Source organism: Carica papaya, chromosome 6, assembly GCF_054855325.1.
Source record: "Carica papaya isolate Zhongbai chromosome 6, ASM5485532v1, whole genome shotgun sequence".
Classification (NCBI taxonomy): domain Eukaryota; kingdom Viridiplantae; phylum Streptophyta; class Magnoliopsida; order Brassicales; family Caricaceae; genus Carica; species Carica papaya.
The window spans coordinates 33,446,312-33,469,479 of NC_142314.1; the positions used below are offsets into that span (position 1 = coordinate 33,446,312).

At 33.8% G+C, this 23,168-nt stretch overlaps 2 protein-coding genes across 5 annotated transcripts; both read left to right on the top strand.

Moving 5' to 3' along the window:
• Nucleotides 1–268: 268 nt before the first annotated feature.
• Nucleotides 269–18,478, top strand: LOC110807784 (double-stranded RNA-binding protein 1-like). Of its 4 annotated transcripts, none has more exons than XM_022033024.2 (8): nucleotides 270–616; nucleotides 1,737–1,847; nucleotides 2,833–2,943; nucleotides 4,301–4,536; nucleotides 4,656–4,875; nucleotides 16,574–16,676; nucleotides 16,795–16,876; nucleotides 17,985–18,038. In XM_022033024.2, exons 1-7 carry the CDS (start codon nucleotides 340–342, stop codon nucleotides 16,844–16,846), a joined length of 1,110 nt encoding a protein of 369 aa, XP_021888716.1. In that variant the 5' UTR covers nucleotides 270–339; the 3' UTR covers nucleotides 16,847–16,876; nucleotides 17,985–18,038. The 4 variants fall into 4 exon arrangements, with proteins under 4 accessions (XP_021888715.1, XP_021888716.1, XP_021888718.1 ...); XM_022033026.2 differs by having other exon boundaries at nucleotides 271–616; nucleotides 16,633–16,676; XM_022033023.2 differs by having other exon boundaries at nucleotides 269–616; nucleotides 16,633–16,876.
• Nucleotides 18,479–21,591: 3,113 nt separating this feature from the next.
• Nucleotides 21,592–22,634, top strand: LOC110807801 (blue copper protein 1a-like). Its single transcript, XM_022033058.2, has 2 exons — nucleotides 21,592–21,850; nucleotides 22,171–22,634. Exons 1-2 carry the CDS (start codon nucleotides 21,685–21,687, stop codon nucleotides 22,515–22,517), a joined length of 513 nt encoding a protein of 170 aa, XP_021888750.1. The 5' UTR covers nucleotides 21,592–21,684; the 3' UTR covers nucleotides 22,518–22,634.
• The last annotated feature ends 534 nt before the right edge of the window (nucleotides 22,635–23,168 follow it).

A 23,168-nucleotide genomic window follows, 5' to 3' on the forward strand; every position in this document is an offset into this window, starting at 1 on the left:
TCTTAAAAATATCTGAGAGGTTCAAAGCTCTTTATTAATTCGCAGGAAATATTTTTTATTTTTTTTTCAAACAATTTAAATAATATATATTTATAAAAAAAAAAAATGACCACCATATTTTATTATTGTTTATAAATTTTATGTATTTATTTTTAAATTTTCTTATTATGCATTTTAATATGATTAAATATTGGTGATATAATAAATTATTGATATAAATATGTAGTGAGTTGGATAGGTTTGACTACAAGTTTGACCCTTTTCTCAGTTATATATAAAATATTATTTGCTGGCAGGTACCACTCCATTCTCAACAGAAAAAACTAAAGACGAATCATCATGTTCAAATCCAAGCTGCAGGAATTCTGCCAGAAGAGGCGAACAATGAGCTTGCCGGTCTATGAGGTCACCAAGCAAGGTCCGTCTCACGATCTTTGTTTTCAAGCCACCGTCATTATCGACGATATGCAGTTTCATTCTGATAAACCCTGGAAAACCTCCAAGGACGCCCAAAACGATGCTGCGCGCGTTGCTCTCTGTTACCTCTCTACTCCTCCTCCTGGTAATGATCGTTGTGTTTCGGATGGTGGCGATGGCGGTGGAAAGAGAGAGACCGGTACGAATTTTTTTGTTCTCTTCTGTTCTTTCCCTCATTTTTTTTTTCTTTTATGTGGCTGTGTGTAATATCCTGTTTGTTTGCGGATAAAAAAATTTCTCCGGAGATGAAGAAATGAGTGGTTTTCCCGTGTGATTATAATACGCTATACGGCTATATTATACAATTGCCTTTCAAAATGATAGTAAACTATACGAATTACTTCTGGCTTTTCCGATTTAGATTCCTCTCGGTTCAGTGGTGACTAGAATTTGAAGTTTTAAAAAGATTTTTGTTTGGTGGAAATTAAGGGGGAGAAATATATTTCAGAGTTTCAGCTTTCATACAGTATAGTTATTGACTTTTCTTGTGGTTCAAGCTTTGGGTAGGGCCTACATATGCATGCTTACATTGTAGATCTTCTTATATTAATGTTATGCCAGGAGTTTTAATTGGATTAGCTCGTATTAAATATCCTTCTTAAGGCATTTATTGGAGGAGTTTGAGGAGGTTCTGGATTAAGAAATAAATGAAACTTTAGTGTGTTTTGCCATTAAATTTCGAGTTCATGATGATGGAAATTTATCTTAGTTTGTCAAATTAGTTGCAAAGATTTGTTTAGATAGTTTTTATATCTCGGTGTTTTTTCACAGAAGAGAATATCCAGACAATTTAGGTTTGCATTTGTATTTGGTTAATGTCAATGTTCAAACGTGGAAAGATGAGGTAGGCTATGCGAAGCTTCTAGGTTGGATCAATTTATACTAGAGTCAATGAAGGTCTTAATTCCATTTCAAGCGAACGTGTGGTTAATACTTGAATTTTATAATGAACTTTTGCATACTGTGTGAATCAAAATCCATTGATTTCATTAGTTTGAATATCATTGCACTTGAATTTCACACATGATCAAATAATTAATTGGTAAAAGAATGGGAATTGAACTGGACCAAATGGGCTAGGAAGCGCTTAAGTAACTGGCCTGACGGTTGTTTGTGTATTTGAACTTGATTTTGGTTATGACTGGTAGATGGCTTTACAATATCTCACTTATATGGGGTTTTTGCATGTTATGTGTTCAAGTTTTTTGGAAAAAAAATGCTGATATAACCATTAACATTGGTTGCTGTAACTTCTATAGGTTCTTCAGATGTGAGCTTCCAAAGGACTTCTCAACTAGAGACAAAAGAGGCAAATCAAACTCCATTAAGTGTAGCTCCTCCTGTTTTTAAAGATGATAAGATAATCGGAGGTGAGAAATTTTATTGAGTATTCCCAATTTCCATTCCTTTTGTATCGGTAGATGGGAGTTTTGGGTTTGTTTCTCTACTACTAGCCTGCTTTGGTTGTTCTCATACGCACTGAACTCATCATGCATTATTCTGTTGCTATTACCAAGTTTTGAAAATCGCTACTATCATTCAATTGTTATTATTTATTTATTTATTTATTTCTTACACATGACATGTTGTGCTCCCAAACTGATATTGCTAAATGTTGTCTTGATGGCAAACATGATGTCAAAAAATTTGCTTGTTGGTCTTCTCAAAAAAAAAAAAAAAAAAAGAAAGAAATTTGCTTGTGGTATTGATTGAACAGAATGTCAAGGAATTTTTTTTTATAGTCTTGTTTGGTTAATATCACTGTCAAAACATGGCAGGCATAAGATAGGCTTGGTGAAACTTGTAAGTTGGCATAAAAAGGTTCTTATTTTCATTTCAAGCAATAGCATGGTTAACTCTTCTGTATTTGGGTGATATGATATGTGTTGATTTTGTTATTCTGAGTATCATTGGACTTATGTGAGCATCTTTGGGATAATGTTTCTTTTTTGGGATACTTTTGGGCAAAGGCTCATGGGTGGAACACCAAGAGATCAAATTTTGTGCAAGAAAAAAAAGTTTGCTATAAGTTGTGGTTAGGGGTTGACCTTTTACCATTCAATTACTAATTTCATATATATCTAATAATGACTGGTAAAGGAATGGAATTGAATTGGACCAAATGGGCCAGGTAGGAACTACAACATAGTTTATATTTTTAGTTCTTTTTTGAGATAATTTTTTTTTATTTAAATATTGATTTTTGATATAACTGGTGGATGGATTTACAGTTACTTGTATAAGATCTTTGCATGTTTTTTTGTGCTTTTATTTTTGGAACCAGTACTGGACACAGGCTTAAAAAGCATACTGCACATGTAGAAACATTAGCATTGGTTGCTACAACTTTTATAGGTTCTTCTGATGCGAGCTTCACGGGGACATTGAAACCAGAGACGAAAGAGGCAAATCAGACTCCATCAGACGGAGCTCTTCCTTTTCTTGAAGATGATAGCAAATTTGAAGGTTGGAGAGTTGCTTTGAGTGTTCCCAATTTCCATTCCTTTCGTATAATTAGATGGGAGATTTAAGTTTGTTTTCGCTACTTACTAGTCTGCTTTGGTTGTTCTCATGCACACTGTTGGTTTCCTGCATTATTCTGTTGCTATTATCTAGTCTTCAAACTCAGTACTACTAATAATATTATCTATAATTATTATTGTTATTTATATCTTTATACATGATATGTTTCGCTGCAAAGCTGCTGTTGCCAAAAGTTCATGATTGTACTATGATTGTTAACATTGTACTTTTCTAGCTATACCTGAAAATACTGATAATACAAGTTGACTAGTTTTCATATTTGTATTTGAACTTTGATGTTAATAAATGAACCTGAGTCCTAGCCCGATATCTGTAAAATGATGTTGAAGCTGCACTTATAACAACTGGCTTAGAATGATGTGGGGCCATAAGTAACTTATATTATGAATACAACCAAACTCATATTTTACAGTGAATATGATTTTGGGATTTCTTGCCGTATTTCTTCAAATTATTAGAGGTTGTTACCATTTTTGATTATCAGCATCTTCATCCCTTTCAATTCGTTTCCTTTATTATGCATGTTTGATTCTTTAGAGTTTGTTGGACTTCTCAGTAAGGACTGCCAGTCTGCATCATAGCACTGCAAAAGTTGCTAATGTTTCGTATCTTTATCATCATAAGAACTTAAGCCATCTTGGGCTTGCACTTTTATATTAGTTGACCAATCTGAGGTGATTGTGTTGGAGGTTACTGCTTAGCCAGTTTGAAGGACTTCCATTTAGATAGCAATAATTGATATACAATAGATTAATTGGTCATTTAGAACCTGCTTGGTGCCCCATAGGATATGCCTATGCTGATACTAATGGTTGGCTGAGCCCAGTATTCATTTAGGCGACCACCCTTGTCCTTTTCCAAGGCTAAATTGATGGGTAGCAATTTAAAAAACTCTGCCTTCTACCTGCAATAAGTTATTTTAAGCTCTTCAGATTTGACCTCGTGCATTTTGACTAGGTATATAAAGGAAAAAAAAAGACAACCATGTTCATTGCCGGCTTTCATGCTAGTAAGTAGATAAAAAAAGTCCTTGTATATTTTGAGTAAGCAGAGGAGGGGAAAAGAAATAATATTGAGTTTGTCAGAGATTTCTAGCATAATGTACTAGGCATCAATATGCTTATGCATGGAATAATCAATCAACAAGTATCTCAGTCTCAAGATGTTTCATTTATGGTTATTGAATTTTTTACTTGATACTGCTTCTCAGGTTCTTATTTTGCTTTTAGTGACAATATCCTCTGACTTGCAACTTCTAATTTTCTTTTCTGGTACGCAGGAGCAAAACATTTGTATAAAAATCTTCTGCAAAGCTTGGCTCAGAAGAGAAATCTCACTTTGCCTATTTATTTTTGTGAGCGTGTTGGCCTTCTTCATGCCAGTCGCTTCAGATGTAAGGTCAGAATTGGTACACAAACCTTTGAGAGTCAGGAGTTCTTCACCAATACAAAGGAGGCTGAACATGCTGCTGCAAAGGTTGCTCTAATGTCACTGTCACTAGATGGAATTCAGGAGGCATGTCTTCTAATTATATGTGGCTCTAATTTCTGCTCCTTTAATCATATATTCCTGGGAATATCTGATTTTCTTCGTGAGTCTTCTCTTCTTTGGTTGTTTTGTTTGTTTTTCTCTAGGATGGCCCTAGTGTCTACAAGAACCTTTTACAAGAATTCTGTCAGAAGCAGGGTTGTCCTCTACCAGTTTATGCTACAACCAAATCTGGTGAACCTCATGCGCCAATCTTTATTTCAACTGTGGAGGTAAAAGGTACATCTTTCGCTGGAGAGGAATCGAGAACAAAGAAACAGGCAGAGATGAGTGCAGCAAAGGTGGCTTACAGAGCTTTAAGAGAAAGTAAGGATAAATCTCAAGATTAATTTCTGATTAATTTGCTAGAGATTTGACCTTAATTTATTATAACAAGAAAAAGACTTGGAGAATAATTTACTGCAATTACCTATCACTCTTCTTGTGGGGAAAGAAAATTTAAGTTTGCTGCCTTATCTGGAAACTTTTTTGAGGCAACAGCCTTCTATGGATTTTTTTTTTTGAGTACAGCTTTCTATTGAATTAGTAGCACTTAAGGTTGCAACTTCGAAGTATGGGGTTTTATGGAAATTACTATTGCCTCTCTGTTCCTTTAATGGAAATGCTCTTTTAATGAAGGTTTTCTGAAATGAGAGGACAGTAATCATCTTTAGCATGTCTCTGGAATTTTTTGTTGATATCCATTATTTGTTTCGAGATGCAGATACTTCAATTATTTTGTTGTTCATTATGTTAGTAATTTAAGTCTGAGTGTATACAGTCTTTCATTTTGTGAGGTTACCGAAACATTATTTCTGTTATTATTCTTTTCATGTAGACTTTTGACACCTATGCACGATCAAAATAGTCATATTTTTCTTTTGGTGATTGCTTTAGAAGATATTTGATTAGGTTTACTTAGTGGATTTAAAAAAGGGTAAATCTTTTAATTGTTGAAAATAATAATTTGCAAATTAAGAAAACTCTTTCTCTTATAAAGTGTTGAAAATAATAATTTACAAATTAAGAGAACTCTTTGTCTCGCTAAGGAGTTAAAGTTATAAATATGTATTTTTTGAGTTTTCTTTAATGGTTCATGTATTAGACTTAAATATGTATTTTTTGAGTTTTCTTAGATAGTTAATGTATTAGAATTAAATATATATCTTTTGAGCTTTTCTAGGGGATTCATGTCTTAAACTTAATCATGATCATGAATTACACTTAATTATGGTACATGTATTTAGAATTTAAAAAATTATATTGGTGCTTATGTATATTCATGTACTTGAAGATTCTTTACAATAACCACAGATAAAAATTGAGTTTTTCTTTTAGTTTTTTTTTTTTCCTCCAATTTCCAACAAAGTAGTACCTAGAGTTAGGCTATCTCTTAAAATTTTTCCAACAGATTGGTATCAGAGTTTGGTTCCTTGATTACCTAAAAGTTTAGAGAGATGACTGGTAATAATCTATTCTTATTCCAGTTCCTCTCGTCTTACGAAAAAAAAAGAAGAGAAATCACGAGAGTTGGTGTCTTCGCATGAAAGCCATACTTGGCTCACAAGATGCGTGACATATTGTAGATAAAGACTTTACTCCACCCGAAAATGAAGCATCATTGACTCAAAATAATAATGATACTTTGGCAAACAAGCCCTTGCTCTCATCCATGGCCGATGCTACCAACGCAAAGTAAGCTTGGGAGATTTTGAAGAATTCTCTTTAAGTTGTTGACAAGGTGAATAAGGTGCAATTCTGAAATTTATGAGACAAATTTGAAGCTTTGCGAATGAAGGATGTTGAATCTAATTCAGATTTTTTCTCAAGGGTAAAGTCTATAGTGGGAGAAATAAGGAGATATGGTGAGACGATGAAGATGTTCGTGTGGTGTAAAATTTTTTTCGATCTTTGCTATGAAAATTTGATTGTGGTGTGTATCATTGAAAAGTTAAAAAAAACTAGAGATTATGACTTTTGAGCAATTAGAGGAATCATTACAAATTTATTAAGACAAAATAAAGAAAACACATAAAGAGCTTTTAGAGAAAATTATCAAATCAAAGGTGTTTTTGAATGACGGTGGAAGACAAAGTGGATGAGGGAGAGGTAGAGGACGTGACAGTGATCGTGGTCAAGTGCCCAAAAGAAATAGCACTCAAGATGATACCAAAAATGAAAACAAAAGGCAACAGTCAAGTAGAGGTCACGGAAGAGGAAGAGGAAGAGGAAGAGGCAAGTATAGAAGGTTTAACAAGTCAAATGTTGAATGTTATAATTGTCACAAATATGATCATAATACTGGAGAAGGTCATGACACTTCAAACGAAAAGGAAGAGCAAGTCAATCTTGTTAATGACAAACAAAGATGAGGAGGAAACGATTTTTTGTTAGCAACAAAGATGGAGATAATGATGACCGTAGTTCGTGGTACTTGGACAATGGATCAAGCAATCATATGTGCGTCTACAAAGAAAAATTTTATGGAGCTTGATGAGAAGATTAGTAACTATGTTTTTTTTGAAGGCTCTTTGAAAGTTCAAATGCGAGAGAGAGGTACAATTCTAATTTTTTCAAAGAATGGTGGACATGTGCTTATTACTAATGTTTATTTTGTGCTAAATTTGAGACGTAAAATTTTGAGTTTGGACCAATTTCTTACAAAAAGATATGAAATTCACATGAAAGATTGTTCTCTTTGGTTTAAGATCAAAGTGTTAATTTGATTGCTAAGAGGCATATGTCAAAGTATAAAATGTTTGTGCTGAATCTCAAGATTATTGAAACAAGATGCTTGAAGGCTATTGTGAAAGATGAAACATGGTATTGACATATGAGATTTGACTATTTGAACTTTGGCGAACTCAAGGCAATGGGAGAAGAAAAGATGGTGAAGATATGCCTATGATCAACCATCCTAATCAATTGTATCAAGCATGTCTATTTGGGAAGCACTTAAGGAGTTTTCCAAAAGAAGTCACTATAGGAGCAACCAAACCATTTCAACTTGTGCATGCTGATGCATGTGGACCAATCAATCCACCTTCTTTTGGTAAAAACAACTATTTCTTACTTTTTATCGACGATTTTAGTAGGAAGATTTAGGTGTATTTTCTAAAGTAAAAATCAGATGCTTTTGTTACTTTTAAAACTTTCAAAACTCTTGTAGAAAAAGATTGTGATTATGAAATAAAGTTTTTGAGAACTAATAGAGGAGGTGAATTCACTTCTAAATGATTCTGTGATTTTTGTGAATTCAATGGAATTCATCACCCTTTTAATAGTTTCAAGATCACTGCAACAAAATGAAGTTGCATAGAGAAAGAATAGAATTATTCTTAATATGGATAGAAGCATGATGAAAGCTAAAAGCATGCCCAAGGAATTTTGGTTTGTTGTGCAGTGTATTTGTCCAACATATCTCCAACATCAAATGTAAAAGACAAAACTCATCAAGAAACATGGAGTGGAATGAAGCATTGCATACGCTCATGTTCCACATCAAGAGAGATCTCAAACTTAATGGTCGAAGTGTCAAACATGTTTTCATTGGCTACGATGCAAATTCAAAAAGGTACAAATTGTACAATCCAAGTAATAACAAGATTGTAGTGACAAGAGATGTTGAATTTGATGAAAAGGCAGCTTGGAACTGGGAGAAGCAAGAAGAAAATGTTTATGCTTTCTTTCCATATTTTGAAGTGGAAGATCAAGGACCATGGTGCATTTGCAAGAGATAACTCCATCTCCTTCTCTAACTCATGTTGAATCAACCACTTTCAATGAAGCTCAAGTGAAGGGTCACAAAAGATGAAGAGCATTCAAGATCTCTAGATGAAATTGAGGAGATTACCAACTTTGACGTAAATGATTTGTTTTGTCTCCATCTCCTTCTCTAACTCATGTTGAATCAACCACTTTCAACGAAGCTCAAGTGAAGGGTCACAAAAGATGCAGAGCATTCAAGATCTCTAGATGAAATTGAGGAGATTACCAACTTTGACGTAATTGATTTGTTTTGTCTTTTCCTTCACAATGAACATATGAACTTTGACATATATAAATATTTTTTAAGCAAAAACATCGAGTTAATATGATGAGGTTTTGCACTAGTTGCTTATATAGAGATTAGTTATTTGCTATTAGCTATTTCAGCTCAAATAAAGTAGAGAATTTTTCAACTTGATGTGAAGTCGGCATTTCTCAATAGCTATCTTTACTAGAAGGATTATGTAGAGCAGCCATTGGGTTTTGTGGTTGAAGGACATGAAGATAAAATATTAATATTGAAAAAAACTTTCTATGGGTTAAAGCAGGCGCCAAGGGCATGAAATAGTCATATAAACAAGTATTTTGAAATAATAAATTTTGTTTGTTGTCTTCATGAATATGCTCTTTATGTAAAGTATCATGCTAATGGTGACATTCGATTTGTGTATCTGTATGTGAATGATCTCATCTTCACTGACAACAAGCAAGCTTGTTCGAAGAATTTAAAAAAACCATGTTACTTGAATTTGAGATAACTGATATTAGATTCATGTCTTACTATTTTGGCTTTGACGTGAAGCAAATGGAAGATACTATTTTTATTTCTTAAGAAGGCTATGCAAGAGAAGTTTTAGAGAAATTCAAAATGTTTAATTGCAATTCTGTGAACACGTCTATAGAATATGGAGTCAAGTTGTCAAAGTTGGACAATAACAAAAGTGTTGATGCTACTGTCTTTAAGAATCTTACAGGAAGTTTGAGATACTTGAATTTCATCAGATCCGATATTTTTTTTGGGTTGAATTAATAAGTCATTTTATAGAAGTTTCTAGCACCTTTTACATGAATATTGCTAAAAGAATCTTGTGCTACCTTAAAGGTACTGTTGATTTTGGGTTATTTGATTCATCATCTAATGATTTCAAGCTTGTGGGATTTTGTGATAATAATTTTGTTGGAGATATTAACGATTGAAGAAGTACAATTAATTTTGTATTTTATAGATGATTGTGCAATTACATGGAGTTATGAGAAGCAAACTATTATTTACATTGTGAATTTGTGAATATGAATATGTGGCGGAAACTTCTTGTACTTGTAATGCCATATGGATTAGAAGGTTGTTGAAAGAACTTCACTTGACTCAAGAGGGAGTCATTGAAATTTCTATTGATAATAAGTTTGCATAAGCATTAAAGGAATTCGTGTTTTATAAATGAAAGAAGAACATAAATATAAGGTACCATTTCATTAGGAATTGCATTGCTAAAAAGAAAGTAGAGTTAAAGTACGTGAAGACTCAAGATCAAATTGCAAATATTTTCACCAAGCCACTGAAGTTTGAAATTTTTCAAAGACTACATGCTACTCTTGGAGTGGAAAAGAAATTCACAAATTAAGGTGAAGTGTTGAAAATGTATTGAAAAGGGGAAGTGTTGAAAATAATAATTTGTAAATTAAGGGAACTCTTTATCTCACTAAGCAGTTAAGTTTACGAATATTTATATTTTGAGTTTTCTTAGTTGGTTCATGTATCAAACTTGAATATGTGTCTTTTGAGTTTCTCTAGATGGTTCATATATTAAAGTTACATATGTGTCTTTTGAGGTTTTCTAAGGGGTTCATGTTTTAGATTTAATTATGATTAGGAATTAGACTTAATTATGGTGCATGTATTTAGACTTAAAAGTTGTTTTAGTGGGTATATATATTTATGTACTTAAAGATTTTTTACAACAATCACAAATGAAAAATTAAGTCTTTTTATTAATCTCTCATTCTTCTTTCTCCCATTTCCAACAAAACATTACCTACAGTTAACCTATCTTTTGAAATATTTCCAACATTAATAACCCTAAAAAAGATTTTTGGTCATGTGAGCCTTTATTAAATGAAGATGCTAGAGGATGTTTAAATGGTCAAGAAATAATATAAATAAGGTAAAACGTTATTTTAGCTGTAATTTGTATTGATGATAAAGAATAGGATGATGTTAGTTAAAGAAAGATTTGTAATAATAATAATTCTTTTTGTATTTTAAGTTTTTTAGGTTCATTTACGAACTATAATTTTGTAGTTTTTGATTTATGTAGATTTTAAAGTATTATAGGGGTTAAAATTTTTTAGGGTCCTTTTCATAATTTTCTTGATTATTGGTAACAATGCTAATACAATGGCTAGTAGCTATCAACAAAAAGGGAACAGATGATGATGAATTAAAATTTTCCTTGTTAGAGGTTTATTCCATAGTATCTCTCTCAATGTTTGATCTCTATTTTACTCTAATCTGTCTTTATTCTTCTGTTTCTTGATTAAATTTCTTTTATTCATAAACTGTTTGCAGAACAAGCTAGTTAAGAGTTACTCGTTTACATTAGATAATTAAACGGTTACTCATCTTACATTAGTTGATATCCGAGTCTTAACTTCCGTAACTAGCTTCTGCCACTATTATATTGCATAAAAAGGAACCCCAAAATTTTCCACGCATGTTGCCAAATAAAAGAAGTGTTCATTTCATGAAAAAAAATGAGTAAAAAAGAAACTCTACATCTTACTCTATCTCAAATCACCGACAACCGTGAGACAGTGGCTCACACTGTTCTTACCATTAGAACCGTGGATTGTTCACTGACCTTACTGCCAAATTTCAGCAGTTGATTTTTTCATAAAACATTGGTCTCGCTCTCAGAAGAGAACCTACCCTATTTGATCTTCTGACTTCCCAGCCACCACAGACGACAATGACAAAGATCTTAACATCCATGCCTGACGAGCTTTATGTGAGAAGGACAAGCCTAACTGGTGATCGGGGACCCATATATGATTCTCATACACCCCTGATTGTGAGTGAATACCTGTGTTATTTGCTTTATTTTGACAGGTTCATCTCCCTTAAGACCGGTTAATAAAATCTCCAATGGGTTCTACCTAGTTTAAGATCAGGTTGGTCAGCTTTGCACCTGAAATCACTTTTAGAGTAGATCAGTTTTAACTTGATGTAGAATCTGAATAGCATTTTATTGTAATTCATCATATAATCTATCCGATTAAATATATGTTGTGTTGTAATAAGTTTTTAGTGCCCAAGGAAAGAGTATATTGAAATACTCCCACAAATTAATTTGCATTCCATACCAATATATTAAAAATGCTGTCTTGCTGTCCACATTAAGATTTCTCCCAAATGGTTGTTGCCTATATGATGGTTGTTATTAATTAAATATAGTTAAAAATGGAGTACGAAATAGATATACACTCGAAATTAGGAAAACCTGGGATGTTATGAGAACTAAAGTTAGCTTAAGATGAAAAACTAATTATTACCTTTTGTGAGAAGGTGAACAACTTGAAGTTCTTTTGGACCACTAGTCGCAGCTCAAGAAAGATTCGCTTCTGCAATACTTGCTTTTTTTAACGCTAACGATGTGGAGGGACTTTGTCTTTTCGAGAATTTTTTCTGCCTTTTCCTGCTATTGAAGTGGGTTCTGTCCACGATAGTTGCATTAACGAGATTTATTGGATGATTTCATTTTGCTTTGTCAATTTTATGATCCTAAACCTATAATTTTTTTAACTTCCAATTTTTTTATAAAATTTATAAAAAGTCTCGACTTTGTGAAGATTTTGAAGCACTTGTTCGAGTATTTCTTATGTTGATGCTTCTCGAGATCCATTAATCTAAAATATTATCATTATTTGTATCATTTATCTAGATATGTTTAGGTTACAATATTTTAGTTTCCTTTTTATGTAGATCTCCAGTGATAAAAAGTATAATATTTTAGATTTTTTCTTTTATGATTTTTCTTAATAGTTACAATTAATGCCTATATAAAGACTAGTAGCATCAGAAAACAAAAAAGAATAGACTGATAAATTAAGAAATTTTTTTATTAGGGTTTTATTCTCTGTTATCTCTCTCAAGGTTCATTATTTTGATTAATGTTCTGTTTAACCTATCTCATTCAATCTATTTTTCTTTATATTTCTTAATTTTGATCTCTAATTTGCTTTGACCCATCTTTATCCTTTTGTTTCTCACTTAAATTTTGTCTATTTCTAAACGATCCGCAGAACTTAGCTACTAGTTTTACATCAAATTTTTTTCCGTCCTTTTGTTTTCTCCAATTCCTGTTTCATCCTTTTTGTTCCTTCTTTATTAAAAAAAGCTGACGTTTGGATCCATAAGCTGCGGTCTAGATGGTTTGGGGTTTCAGATTGTGAATGTGACATTAGGTGTCTTAAATTTTATTCTTATTTTCAAGATATTGCATTAAGCTAGTAAGGATGTCCCTATTATATTGCATAAGGTGTTATGATTCCCTGTTTAGATAAGCTGAGTCAAAGTCCTTTATTTCCTTTCCGTGCTTGTCAAATACCAGAGGCTCCTGAACTAGTGCCTTCTGATTTTTCAAATATGAATAATGGCAAGAAACAGTCTTCTAATTCCCTAGGTCGCATGATTATTGCCAAAAATTCAACTTCAAATTAACAGATTAAGCAGGTAGGAAGTGAGTTTTTCTTGGATCTCTAAGATCTATGATTTTATGATGGCTAATTATGGTAGACAACCATTTTGGGTCTTAGAAATTGTTTTTAGTGCTGGAACCATACCTGTCAGAAGTAACAAAATCGAAATACAGAGAGACCTTTTTATTGCTAGGAAGCAAAATGCACATAGATATTTTCTTAGTTCAGGGAGAAAAGATTCGCATGGATAGTTAGACTGTAGATCTGGAAAAGTTAGATAAAATGAGAACTGGTTTGCTCTTGTTGTGATCATAAAAACTGAATAATATTATTGATCTAAATATAATTGTGTTGTTCTGTAAGGAATTTTTCCATGAGTATATTTGTAAGATAAGTTATGACTAAAAGGAAAATAATCTAAAAGAGGAAATGCTCAGCTGCATAGCAAATATGCTAATCTTAACGGAAAACTAATAATAAAAAGAAAAGACTATGGAAAAACGTTGTATCAAAAAATATATGCTAACTAGTTCTGTTCTAATAGTTAGAAAGGGCGGAAGAGGGAGGGGATGGAAGAGTATGAGGGTTGTTTGGTTCTTATACAAACATTCTATTGAATATACTGGGTGAAACATATGATTCAGTGTAGGAAATCAATAATTTCTGATCAAATTATTCTCATTTCTCCTTTGCATCTTCTCCCTCTCACAGATAGAAAAATGGCCTTTGTGCTCGCTCAACTGCATTTTGCTTTATTTTTAACAAGAGTTTGGAATATCAGAAACTTTACTTCGATATTTTTAACAATTTTGTTGGTGTTGATAGAAACATACAAGGAAATATGAGGAGGAAAAACTATTTTTATTGAGCGTAATGATCAACTATTTATACAGCAGATTCATAACTAAATTTGCAGAGAAATCTGCTACACGAAAGCATAAAATATCTTCCAAAAAAATGGCATAAAGAATAGGATTTAATGTAACTGACTTTTGACTCTTTCGAAGTAACTTATTCTCGACTCATTCAACTGAAGTATCTGCAGCATCTTAAGTCACACTATTTAACACTCCTCCTTGACTTTGAGGCTGCATATTCCAAGCTTTTGTTTGAGAACTTCAAATCTTGCTTTAGGTAGTGGTTTTGTTAGAAAATCAGCAAGTTGATTCTCTGTCTTGCAATAAATCAGCTGCACCTCTCCTTGTTTCTGTACATCCTTTCATCGACTTTCTCAGCTCCATCTTCTTTGGTGAACATCTCCTTTTGATTCATTGGAGTTGCTGTTGACTTGCATCCTTCCATCTTGAATTTTTTGAGAATTTCCTTTGCATACTTTGTTTTACTTACAAAGATCTCAATTCCATTCTGCTGCACCTGCATACCAAGGAAGAATGATTTTCTTCCAAGATCAGTCATTTCAAAGGCATCTTTCATCCTTTCTTTAAACTCATCAATCAGTTCTTTAGTGCTTCCTGTGACAAGTAAGTCATCAACATACAAGGACACAACAAGTATTTCATTATCAACCTTCTTGATATATAGAGTAAATTCACTTAGACTCTTTTCAAAGCCTAAGTTTATCAAGTGTGCATTAATTCTGCTATACCAAGACCTTGGAGCCTGCTTTAAACCGTACAAGGCATTTTTCAGTCGATAGAACTTCTCTTCCTGTCCTTGAACTGAAAAACCTTCAGGTTGCTCTACGTAAATCTCTTCCTCCAAGTATTCATTCAAGAATGCCAACATGACATCCATTTGGTATATAATCCAACCTCTTTGTGCAGCAAGAGCCAACAACATCCTTATAGTGTCCAATCTAGCTACTGGGGCAAACGTTTCAGAGTAATCTACCCCAAACATTTGAGCATATCCCTTAACAACGAGCCTGGCCTTATGCTTGTTTATAGAGCCATCAGAATTAAGTTTGGTTCTATAAACCCACTTGACTCATATGACTTTTTTGTCTTTAGGTCTGTCCACCAGCTCCCAAGTTTGATTTTGTTCGATCATGTTGAGTTCCTCCTTCATTGCAACTATCCATTTCTGATCAGTTGCGGCTTCTTTGTAATATGCTGGTTCCATTACGGCAACATTACACCTCTGATAAATTTCAGAGAGTGGTCTGGTTCCTCTAACTGGTTGATCATCCACATCATCATCACTCTCGTTTTGAATATCTGGTTGCTTTTCATTTTCCTTGCTCCACTTCTCTAACTCAAAGAATTGCACATCTCTACTGACAATCACTTTGTTGTATTGCGGCAAATAAATTCTGTAAGCTTTTGTTGTTGAGCTGTAGCCTACAAAAATTCCTTGTTCTGATTTTTTATCCTACTTGTCTCTCTTAACCTGAGGAATATAAGAGAAACAAAAACAACCAAAATTTTTCAGATTTAGCAATTTTGGTTTGAAGCCGTACCAAGCTTCAAATGGAGTTTTGCCTGTAAGTGCTTTTGATGGCAATCTATTCAACAAGAATACTGCTGTATTTGCGGCCTCCACCCAGAACTCTTTTGGCAAGTTTTTTTCGTGAAGTAAGCATCTTGTCATCTCCATTATTGTTCTGTTTTTTCTTTCCACGACCCTGTTTTGTTGCGGGGTGTAAGGTGCTGTCAATTGGTGCTCAATGCCTGCATCTTCACAAAACTTGTTGAATTTTGTGTATGTATATTCAGTTCCATTATCAGACCTGATCATCTGCATTTTTCTTCCACTTTGTGTTTCAACCAAGTTTTAAACTTGAGAAATATGTCAGCAACCTCAGTTTTGTGTTTCATGAAATAAATCCAACACATTCGAGTATAATCATCAATGAAAGCAATGTATACTTCCATTCGAGGATGGTGTTTTCTGAGGTCCTCCCACATCTGTATGCATCAATGACAGCTTGTATGATGCTCTCCAAACTTTGTTTTTCGGAAAGGGCAGCCTTGTTTGCTTGCCATATTGACATGCTATGCGCATAGGTAACTCATCTTCCAAATTAGGTAGACATTCCACAAGATCATTCTTTTTCACGTACAGCAAAGCGTCATGGTGAAAATGCCCCAACCTTTTGTGCCAAAGCATTGTATCATTTTCTTCCTTGTACACTGCAGCCTGCTCTTCTTCTATCAAATTCAAGGCAAAGCTTTTGCCTTTCATTTGAATCTTGAATAACTCTCTGCCTTCCGCATCTTTGATCATGCAATTTTAGTCTTCAAAAAGAACTTTGTAACCCTTTTCCAGGAGCTGACCAACACTTAACAATTTTTTATTAATCTCAGGAACATATAAAACATCAGAGATGAGTTTCAAATCTGCACAACTTTCAAATGCAATAGTCCCTTTGCCTTTTACTGCTATACGTGCTCCATTACCAATTCTGACTTTAGATATAAAGGTTGTGTCTAGGTCTCTGAATAGTTCTTGGTCATACGTCATGTGATTTGTACAACCACTATCTATCAACCAACTTTCTACGGAGCTCGTAGTGGCAAAGCAAGACACCGCAAAAAGCTGCTCTTCTTGTGTTTGTTGAATTGCAATCTTTGCTTCACTTTGTTGTTGTTGTGACTTACAGATCCTGTCCATGTGCCCAAACTGACTACACTTGTTGCATTTTGCATCTGCCTCCACCAGCACTTCTTTTGTGGATGGTTCATTTTTTTTACAATGAGGACAAGGTGGGAAGTCTTGAGAAGATTTGCTGCTATTATTGTTGTTCTTTGATTTTTCTGACTTCTTGTTGTTCTGATTTTTTTTCTTGTTCTTGCCACCATAATTGTTCTGAGATTTGGCCAGCAAAGCTCTTTCTACAGAAGCTTCTTGCCTCATGAGTCTTCTTTGTTCCTGAGCCTGCAGTGCATTTAATAATTCTGCCAAGGTAATGCTTGACAAATCTCTTGAGTTTTCGAGAGAAGTAATGTTGCTTCAAACTTCCCAGGAACAGTAACAAGAATTTTTTGAACTATTCTTGAGTCAGAGAGTTCAGTGCCAAGAAGTCTTACTTTATTGGCAATGCAGAGAAGCCTTTCTGCATAATCTTTAATGGTTTCTGCTTCCGTCATTTTTTGTATTTCGAATTCTTGAAATAGGTTGAGCACCTGCATCCCTTTAATCTTCTCACTTCCCTCATAATTTTGCTTCAAGAATTTCCAGATCTCGTGAGCTGTTTTCAATGTCATTATTCTGTTAAAAATAAAGCAGTGAACAAAACAGATCTGGATTTGGATTTTCTTAACTTCCTCTCTTTATGAATTTTGATTTGAGCAACAGTTGGATTTTCTGGTAATTGAGGAACTTCATATTCTCTCTCTACAGCTTCCCATAAATCATTAGCGTCAAGATAGGCTTCCATCTTGACAGCCCACATCTGATAATTTATTCTGTCAAATACCAGTGGTGAAATTGAAGTGAAAGAAGAAGAAAGTTCTGATTCCATCTTAGGCTGTTTGTAGGTTCTGTTTTGTGTATAAAGGAAGAAAAGTTATTTTGTGGGTTTGTGTTTTTTCATCGTTTTAACTCACAGATCCCTCAAGATTAAAATATTCTGATACCACTTGTTGATGTTGATAGGAACATAACAAGGAAATATGAGGAGGAAAAACTATTTTTATTGAGCGTAAAGATCAACTATGTATACAGCAGATCCATAACTAAATTTGCAGAGAAATCTGCTACACGAAAGCATAAAATATCTTCTAAAAGAATAGCATAAAGAATAGGACTTAATGTAACTGACTTTTGACTCTTTGAAAGTAACTTATTCTTGATTCATTCAACTGAAATATCTGCAGCATCTTAAGTCACACTATTCAACAAATTTTCTCTGTTATGATGGTTCTTCCTTTGCTGAAAAAAGATAGAAAATTCATTGTACTATTTGCCTGTACACGCTCGCACTTGCGCACTAGCACACACATCTGCTGTCCTTTATCTCGGTTGAATGTCCTTATCATTGTCACTCATATTGCACTGCTGTTCTCATGCAGTAACCTCTATCTCAGACTATTCTCAGAAGGCTGAAACGAGCAGTCATCAACAAACTAAGACTAAAGATGGCAACTCTGATGTGGTGGATGATTCTGGTAACCAAATACTGGCTAAAACAACTGCAGAATCTGCACGTCAGTTGCCTCTGGAAGATAATACTTCATTCACAAGTCATGTTGTGGTTTTTCCTCGTGCGCAGAACATGTCATTTTCCTCTGATTGCAATGTGGTCACCAGTGATAGCTACTGGGTTGCTATGGACCTCAAGGCAGAACCAGCTCGGTAGATAGCCTTTTAAGAGTTATAAGAACTCCAATATTTATGAGAACTTAGTTGAATGTGAGGCTTTCCGCTAGTTTCTTTTGAATAAAAATGTTCTATATATGTGTTTATTAAATTATGAAGCAAACTAGTTGAAGCTGGTATTTTGTCTTTAAGAGATTAGCATGAAATTTATTTCAAATCAACGTGTTGAGAGTAATTTTGTTTTTAACTTCTGTTAAAAGGATTGACAGTTTTTACTTTCAACCAAGAAGTATTTTATTCACAACTCTGGTTTTAGTCTCGAGGATAATGTGTCGTGTGATGCTTGTATTAATGTACAAGCTTTTTTTGGCATGTTTATGTTAATTGAATGCTACTTAAGTTAGTTTAGAAAACATTTTCTTTTTTAATTTTTCTAGAATGTAGAAGCTGTCATGGACAGCATGGAAGTATTTAAGCTTATTTTTGAATGTAAGAAGATTGAGATTCAAGCTTCACATATTTTTTCTTCTCCTACACTTCCTGCCGCATCTTCTTCTTTTGTTTTTCTGCATTTTACATACATTTGTCGTCTGCAGATTTTGTTCTTTCTGCTCTTTTAGAAACACATGCATCCGGTACCAAATGATACATAAAGCTAACAAGTGGTATCAGATCTTATATACTCTTTGAGGGACCTAAAACCAGAAAATTTTCTTGCAGCAAAACTACCAAAAATGAAAACTTTTTGAACATGGCTTTGAGTAGTTCTGAAAGCATCTCTGCCAATTTTCAATGGAAAAAAATAATCAGCTTTGGGCTGTTAGAATGAAGACTATTCTGAAGGGAATGAATCTATGAGAGGCTGTTGAAGTTGGAGAAGATCCTCCTCCCTTAAGAGAAAACCCAACTGTGAATGAAATGAAGCATCATGCCGAGGAAGTGGCAAAGGAGTACAAGGCCCTTTCCTTCATTCACTTGGCTGTGCCCGAAGCAATATCTGTAAGGATTATGTCATGTTAGACGGGCAAAGACGCTCGTGACAGAATCAAAGAGGAGTTCCAAGGAAGGGAGAAGACAAGGCAAATGCAAATGCTCAACCTAAGGAGAGAGTTTGAAGTCCTTAGGATGAGTGATTCAGAATGAGTATATGAGTTCACGGATATGATGAAGGTTGTAAACCAAGTGAAGTTGTTTGGAGAAGAGTGAAGGGATGAAAGGGTGTTGGAGAAGGTTTTTGTAAGTCTTCCGGAGAGGTTTGAAGGCTAAAATTATTTCCTCTCTTGAAGAATCTAAAAGATTTTTCCAAGATGAATTTGGTGGAATTGGTGAGTGTATTACAATCAACCGAGCAAAGAAGATCATTGAGGATAGATGAAGCCGGGGAAGGAGTTTTGGCGGTGAAATAAAGTCAAAACTCAAGGAAATATGGCTGGAAGCAGAACTAAGAGCAAAGATGGAGAAACAAGAGCACAACAAGGCATTTGGACAGTGCAGATTTTGTAAGGCATTTGAACATGTGGAAAAAGTATGCGAAGGCAAGAAAACGCAACGCGGAGTGAAGACTCAAGTTGTAGAAGACAAAGAAAAACACGAGGAGAAGTTGTCTGTGGCTGCTTGTTACTCAACCAACATCAATATTGGCTCTTGGCTGATTGATAGTGGGTGTAGTCATCATATGACTCATGATCAAGGACTGGTTGAAGGTCGGACAGAACCTATGCTTCCAAAGTCAGAATTAGCAATGGAGAATACTTGGAAGTTGAAGCCAAGGGAGACATTCTAATAATGACTCCAATATGTACTAAAAGTAATTTTTAATGTTCTTTTAGTATCTAAATTAGATCAAAATTTGTTTTGTTAGATAAATGTTAAGAGAAGAAGTATTCGTTAGTGTTTGAGGAGGATACATGCATAATACATGGCCCGACTGGCCAAGAATTGATGACTGAAGATGAAAAATAGAAGCTTTAGTTTGGAATGGAATCATGTATAAGCACATGTAGGAGTTGTGGAAGATGATGATTTGTAGCATTGGAGGCTTGGTTATTGTGATCTACAATCTCTCAAGGATCTACATAGAAAAGTTCCTGTATAGAACATAACTGAAATCAAGAAAAATGCTGGTGTTTTGAAGTGTAAGAGCATGGAAACCAAAGCAAGTTTGATTTCCCAAAAAATAAAGCTTGGAGACCCACAACAAAGCTACAGCTTGCCGCACTGATGTGCGTTCCCATGAGCACTAGCTCTTTGAGTGGGAATAAATATCTCTTGACTTTTTTTGTTGATTATTTCACAAGGTTGTGTTGGGAGTACTTGATAAAGCAGAAATCTGATCTTGCTTGATTCATTCAAGAGTTTTAACGCTTTGGTAGAAGATCAAAGTATGGAAAAGATTTGAACTTTGAGATTAGATAACAAACGAGAAGCTCGAGAAATTGTATTAACATGCTGGAATTTTCATCAACTAATAGTTCCTTACAGAATTGAACAAAATGGAGTAAGTAAAAGGAAAGCAGGACCACAATTGAGATGCCAAGATGTTGTTTGAGAAGAGGCTACCAAACATATTTGGGGAGAAGCTGTCAATGTGGCTGTGTATTTGTTGAATAGGCTGCCAACTAAAACCTTGAAAGACAAGACACCATTTGAAGCTTGACATGACCCAAAACCAGTCGTAGAACACTTGAAGGTGTTAGAGAGCATTTGATATGTTGATGTTCCTGATTTTAAGAGGGATAAATTGAAAGAACAAGCACAAATGGTATCTTGTTAGGAAGTCAGAATTACCAAGAGCTACAAGGTGTATAGCCTTTAAACCAAGAAGTTGAAGGTGTCTAGAGATGTGAAAATTGATGAAGGAGTACAATGGAATTGGGACAAGACATAAGTAGAAGTCTTAAAAACGATCCTGATTTTTGTAATATTTTTAGATAAAAAAAATATTTTGTAGTAAATTATTTATGATGTTATTATTTTTTATTATTTAAAATATGATAGATTTTATAAATTATAATTTAATGTTTATTAACAAATTGAACCCAATTGACATATATAATTTATATAGATATAACTAAATTAGATGTAAGTATAATTGTATCGAAAGACTTACAAACTAATTACCCGTAATTTCTTTTATTTAAATAATTATATGTAACGTTTGAGCATCTTAAGAATCCATCCACATTAAAACACCATATTTTTGGGTTCATTATGTTGGCTGCGTGTAATCCAAAGTTGGTTTTCGATGATATAATTTGTAGTATATATTATATATATATATATATATATATTATTGTAAGTAGCATGCCGACCCTTGCCGGTTCGTTTAATTAAGTTGGAGGAATTGTCGATGATGTTAATGAATGAAATCACTATATAAATCTCGCAATCAAAATCAACAAATCAAAAGCAATTAAGAGCTTAATCTGAATACAAATTTCAAATTAAGCTCTAATGACTTCTAATCATCTCATCATCCTTGCTGTCATCGCCATTGTTCTTCCCACAATTGCAGTGGCGACCGAATACATTGTCGGCGATTCTAATCAGTGGAAGAACAATAACTTCGATTATCAAGGATGGGCCAAGGACAAAGTATTTCGTGTTGGAGATGTACTTGGTATGTATCTATACACACACACACACACACACACACACACACATATATGTAGTATATCTATATATAACCGAAATAACCTTTTTATTAGTAAAGAAAATAATAAAATTAATTTCTCTAGTGATGTCTCAAATTAATAAAAATAATGGAGAAACAAAAAACATACAAGAACAGAATGGGTAAGATAAAAACTAACCGTAAGATCAAGTAGAAAAAAAAAATGTAATCAAAACCCAAGAATCCTAATCTAATTAATTTTAGTTATTACTTTTCTTTTGATCATAGCATGAGTTATTAATATCAATTCTTTTTTAATGGTGTAGTGTTCAAATATGCTGCGGGTAAGCATAACGTTGTGAAAGTAGATGGTGCGAGTTTTAAAAGTTGCGTAGCACCCGCAGAAAATGAACCTCTTACAAGTGGAGATGACAAAATCACGTTGGCTTCTCCCGGAAAGAAATGGTATATTTGTGGTGTTGGATCTCATTGTGCTTCTGGTGGCCAAAAGCTTGCTATTGAAGTCGTAGCTGATGCTCCAGCACCTGCACCATGGCCGGAAACCCCGACTACTTTGGCTCCTCCAACCACCAACTCGGCCTACACAATTTTATCGCCAGCATATCAAGTTTTTGTCTCTGTCGTCGTAGCAATTGCAGCAATTATAATGTGATAATATTTTTTTTCATTTAAATACTTAATTTTTCTATAAATAAGATTTTCTCACGCATTCATAAGAGTTGTATTTCTTGTTGTGAAATAAACACTGATTATTGATTTGCTACTTTTTATATGTTGACTGATTGCTTTTTATTAGTAATAAAAAATATGTGTTTTATAGTTAATTTTTAATATTAATATGTATACCATTTTTTTTTGAAAAAAAAAAGTAAGATATGTTAAAAATAAATTATAATTCGTAGTAATTGCTAATGAATACTAATGAAGAAATTTCATAGAAATACCCTTGAATTCTTTTAAATTGAGTCCCAAACCTAAAAATTGTATTCTTTAGTATAAGCACCACATCTATGAGACTAACTTAGGAATTTGGTGAGAACTCCATAACTAAATTGAAACGATTGTTTTGAACCCACCCATGACTACAAATTAATACTTCTAACAATCCTTATGTATAATCAAAATCGATTATAAGTACTTAAAAGATTTGTTTCTATTTTCATCATAGTATGTGTGTGGCAGACAATAATGACTTATATCTTGATCTTCCTACTAAAGTGTCTCGACTTCTTTATGATACTTTTAATTTTATGGTCTAGAGAGTTGCAAAAAATGTTGTGACATTAGAGCCCTAGTAAGCTAT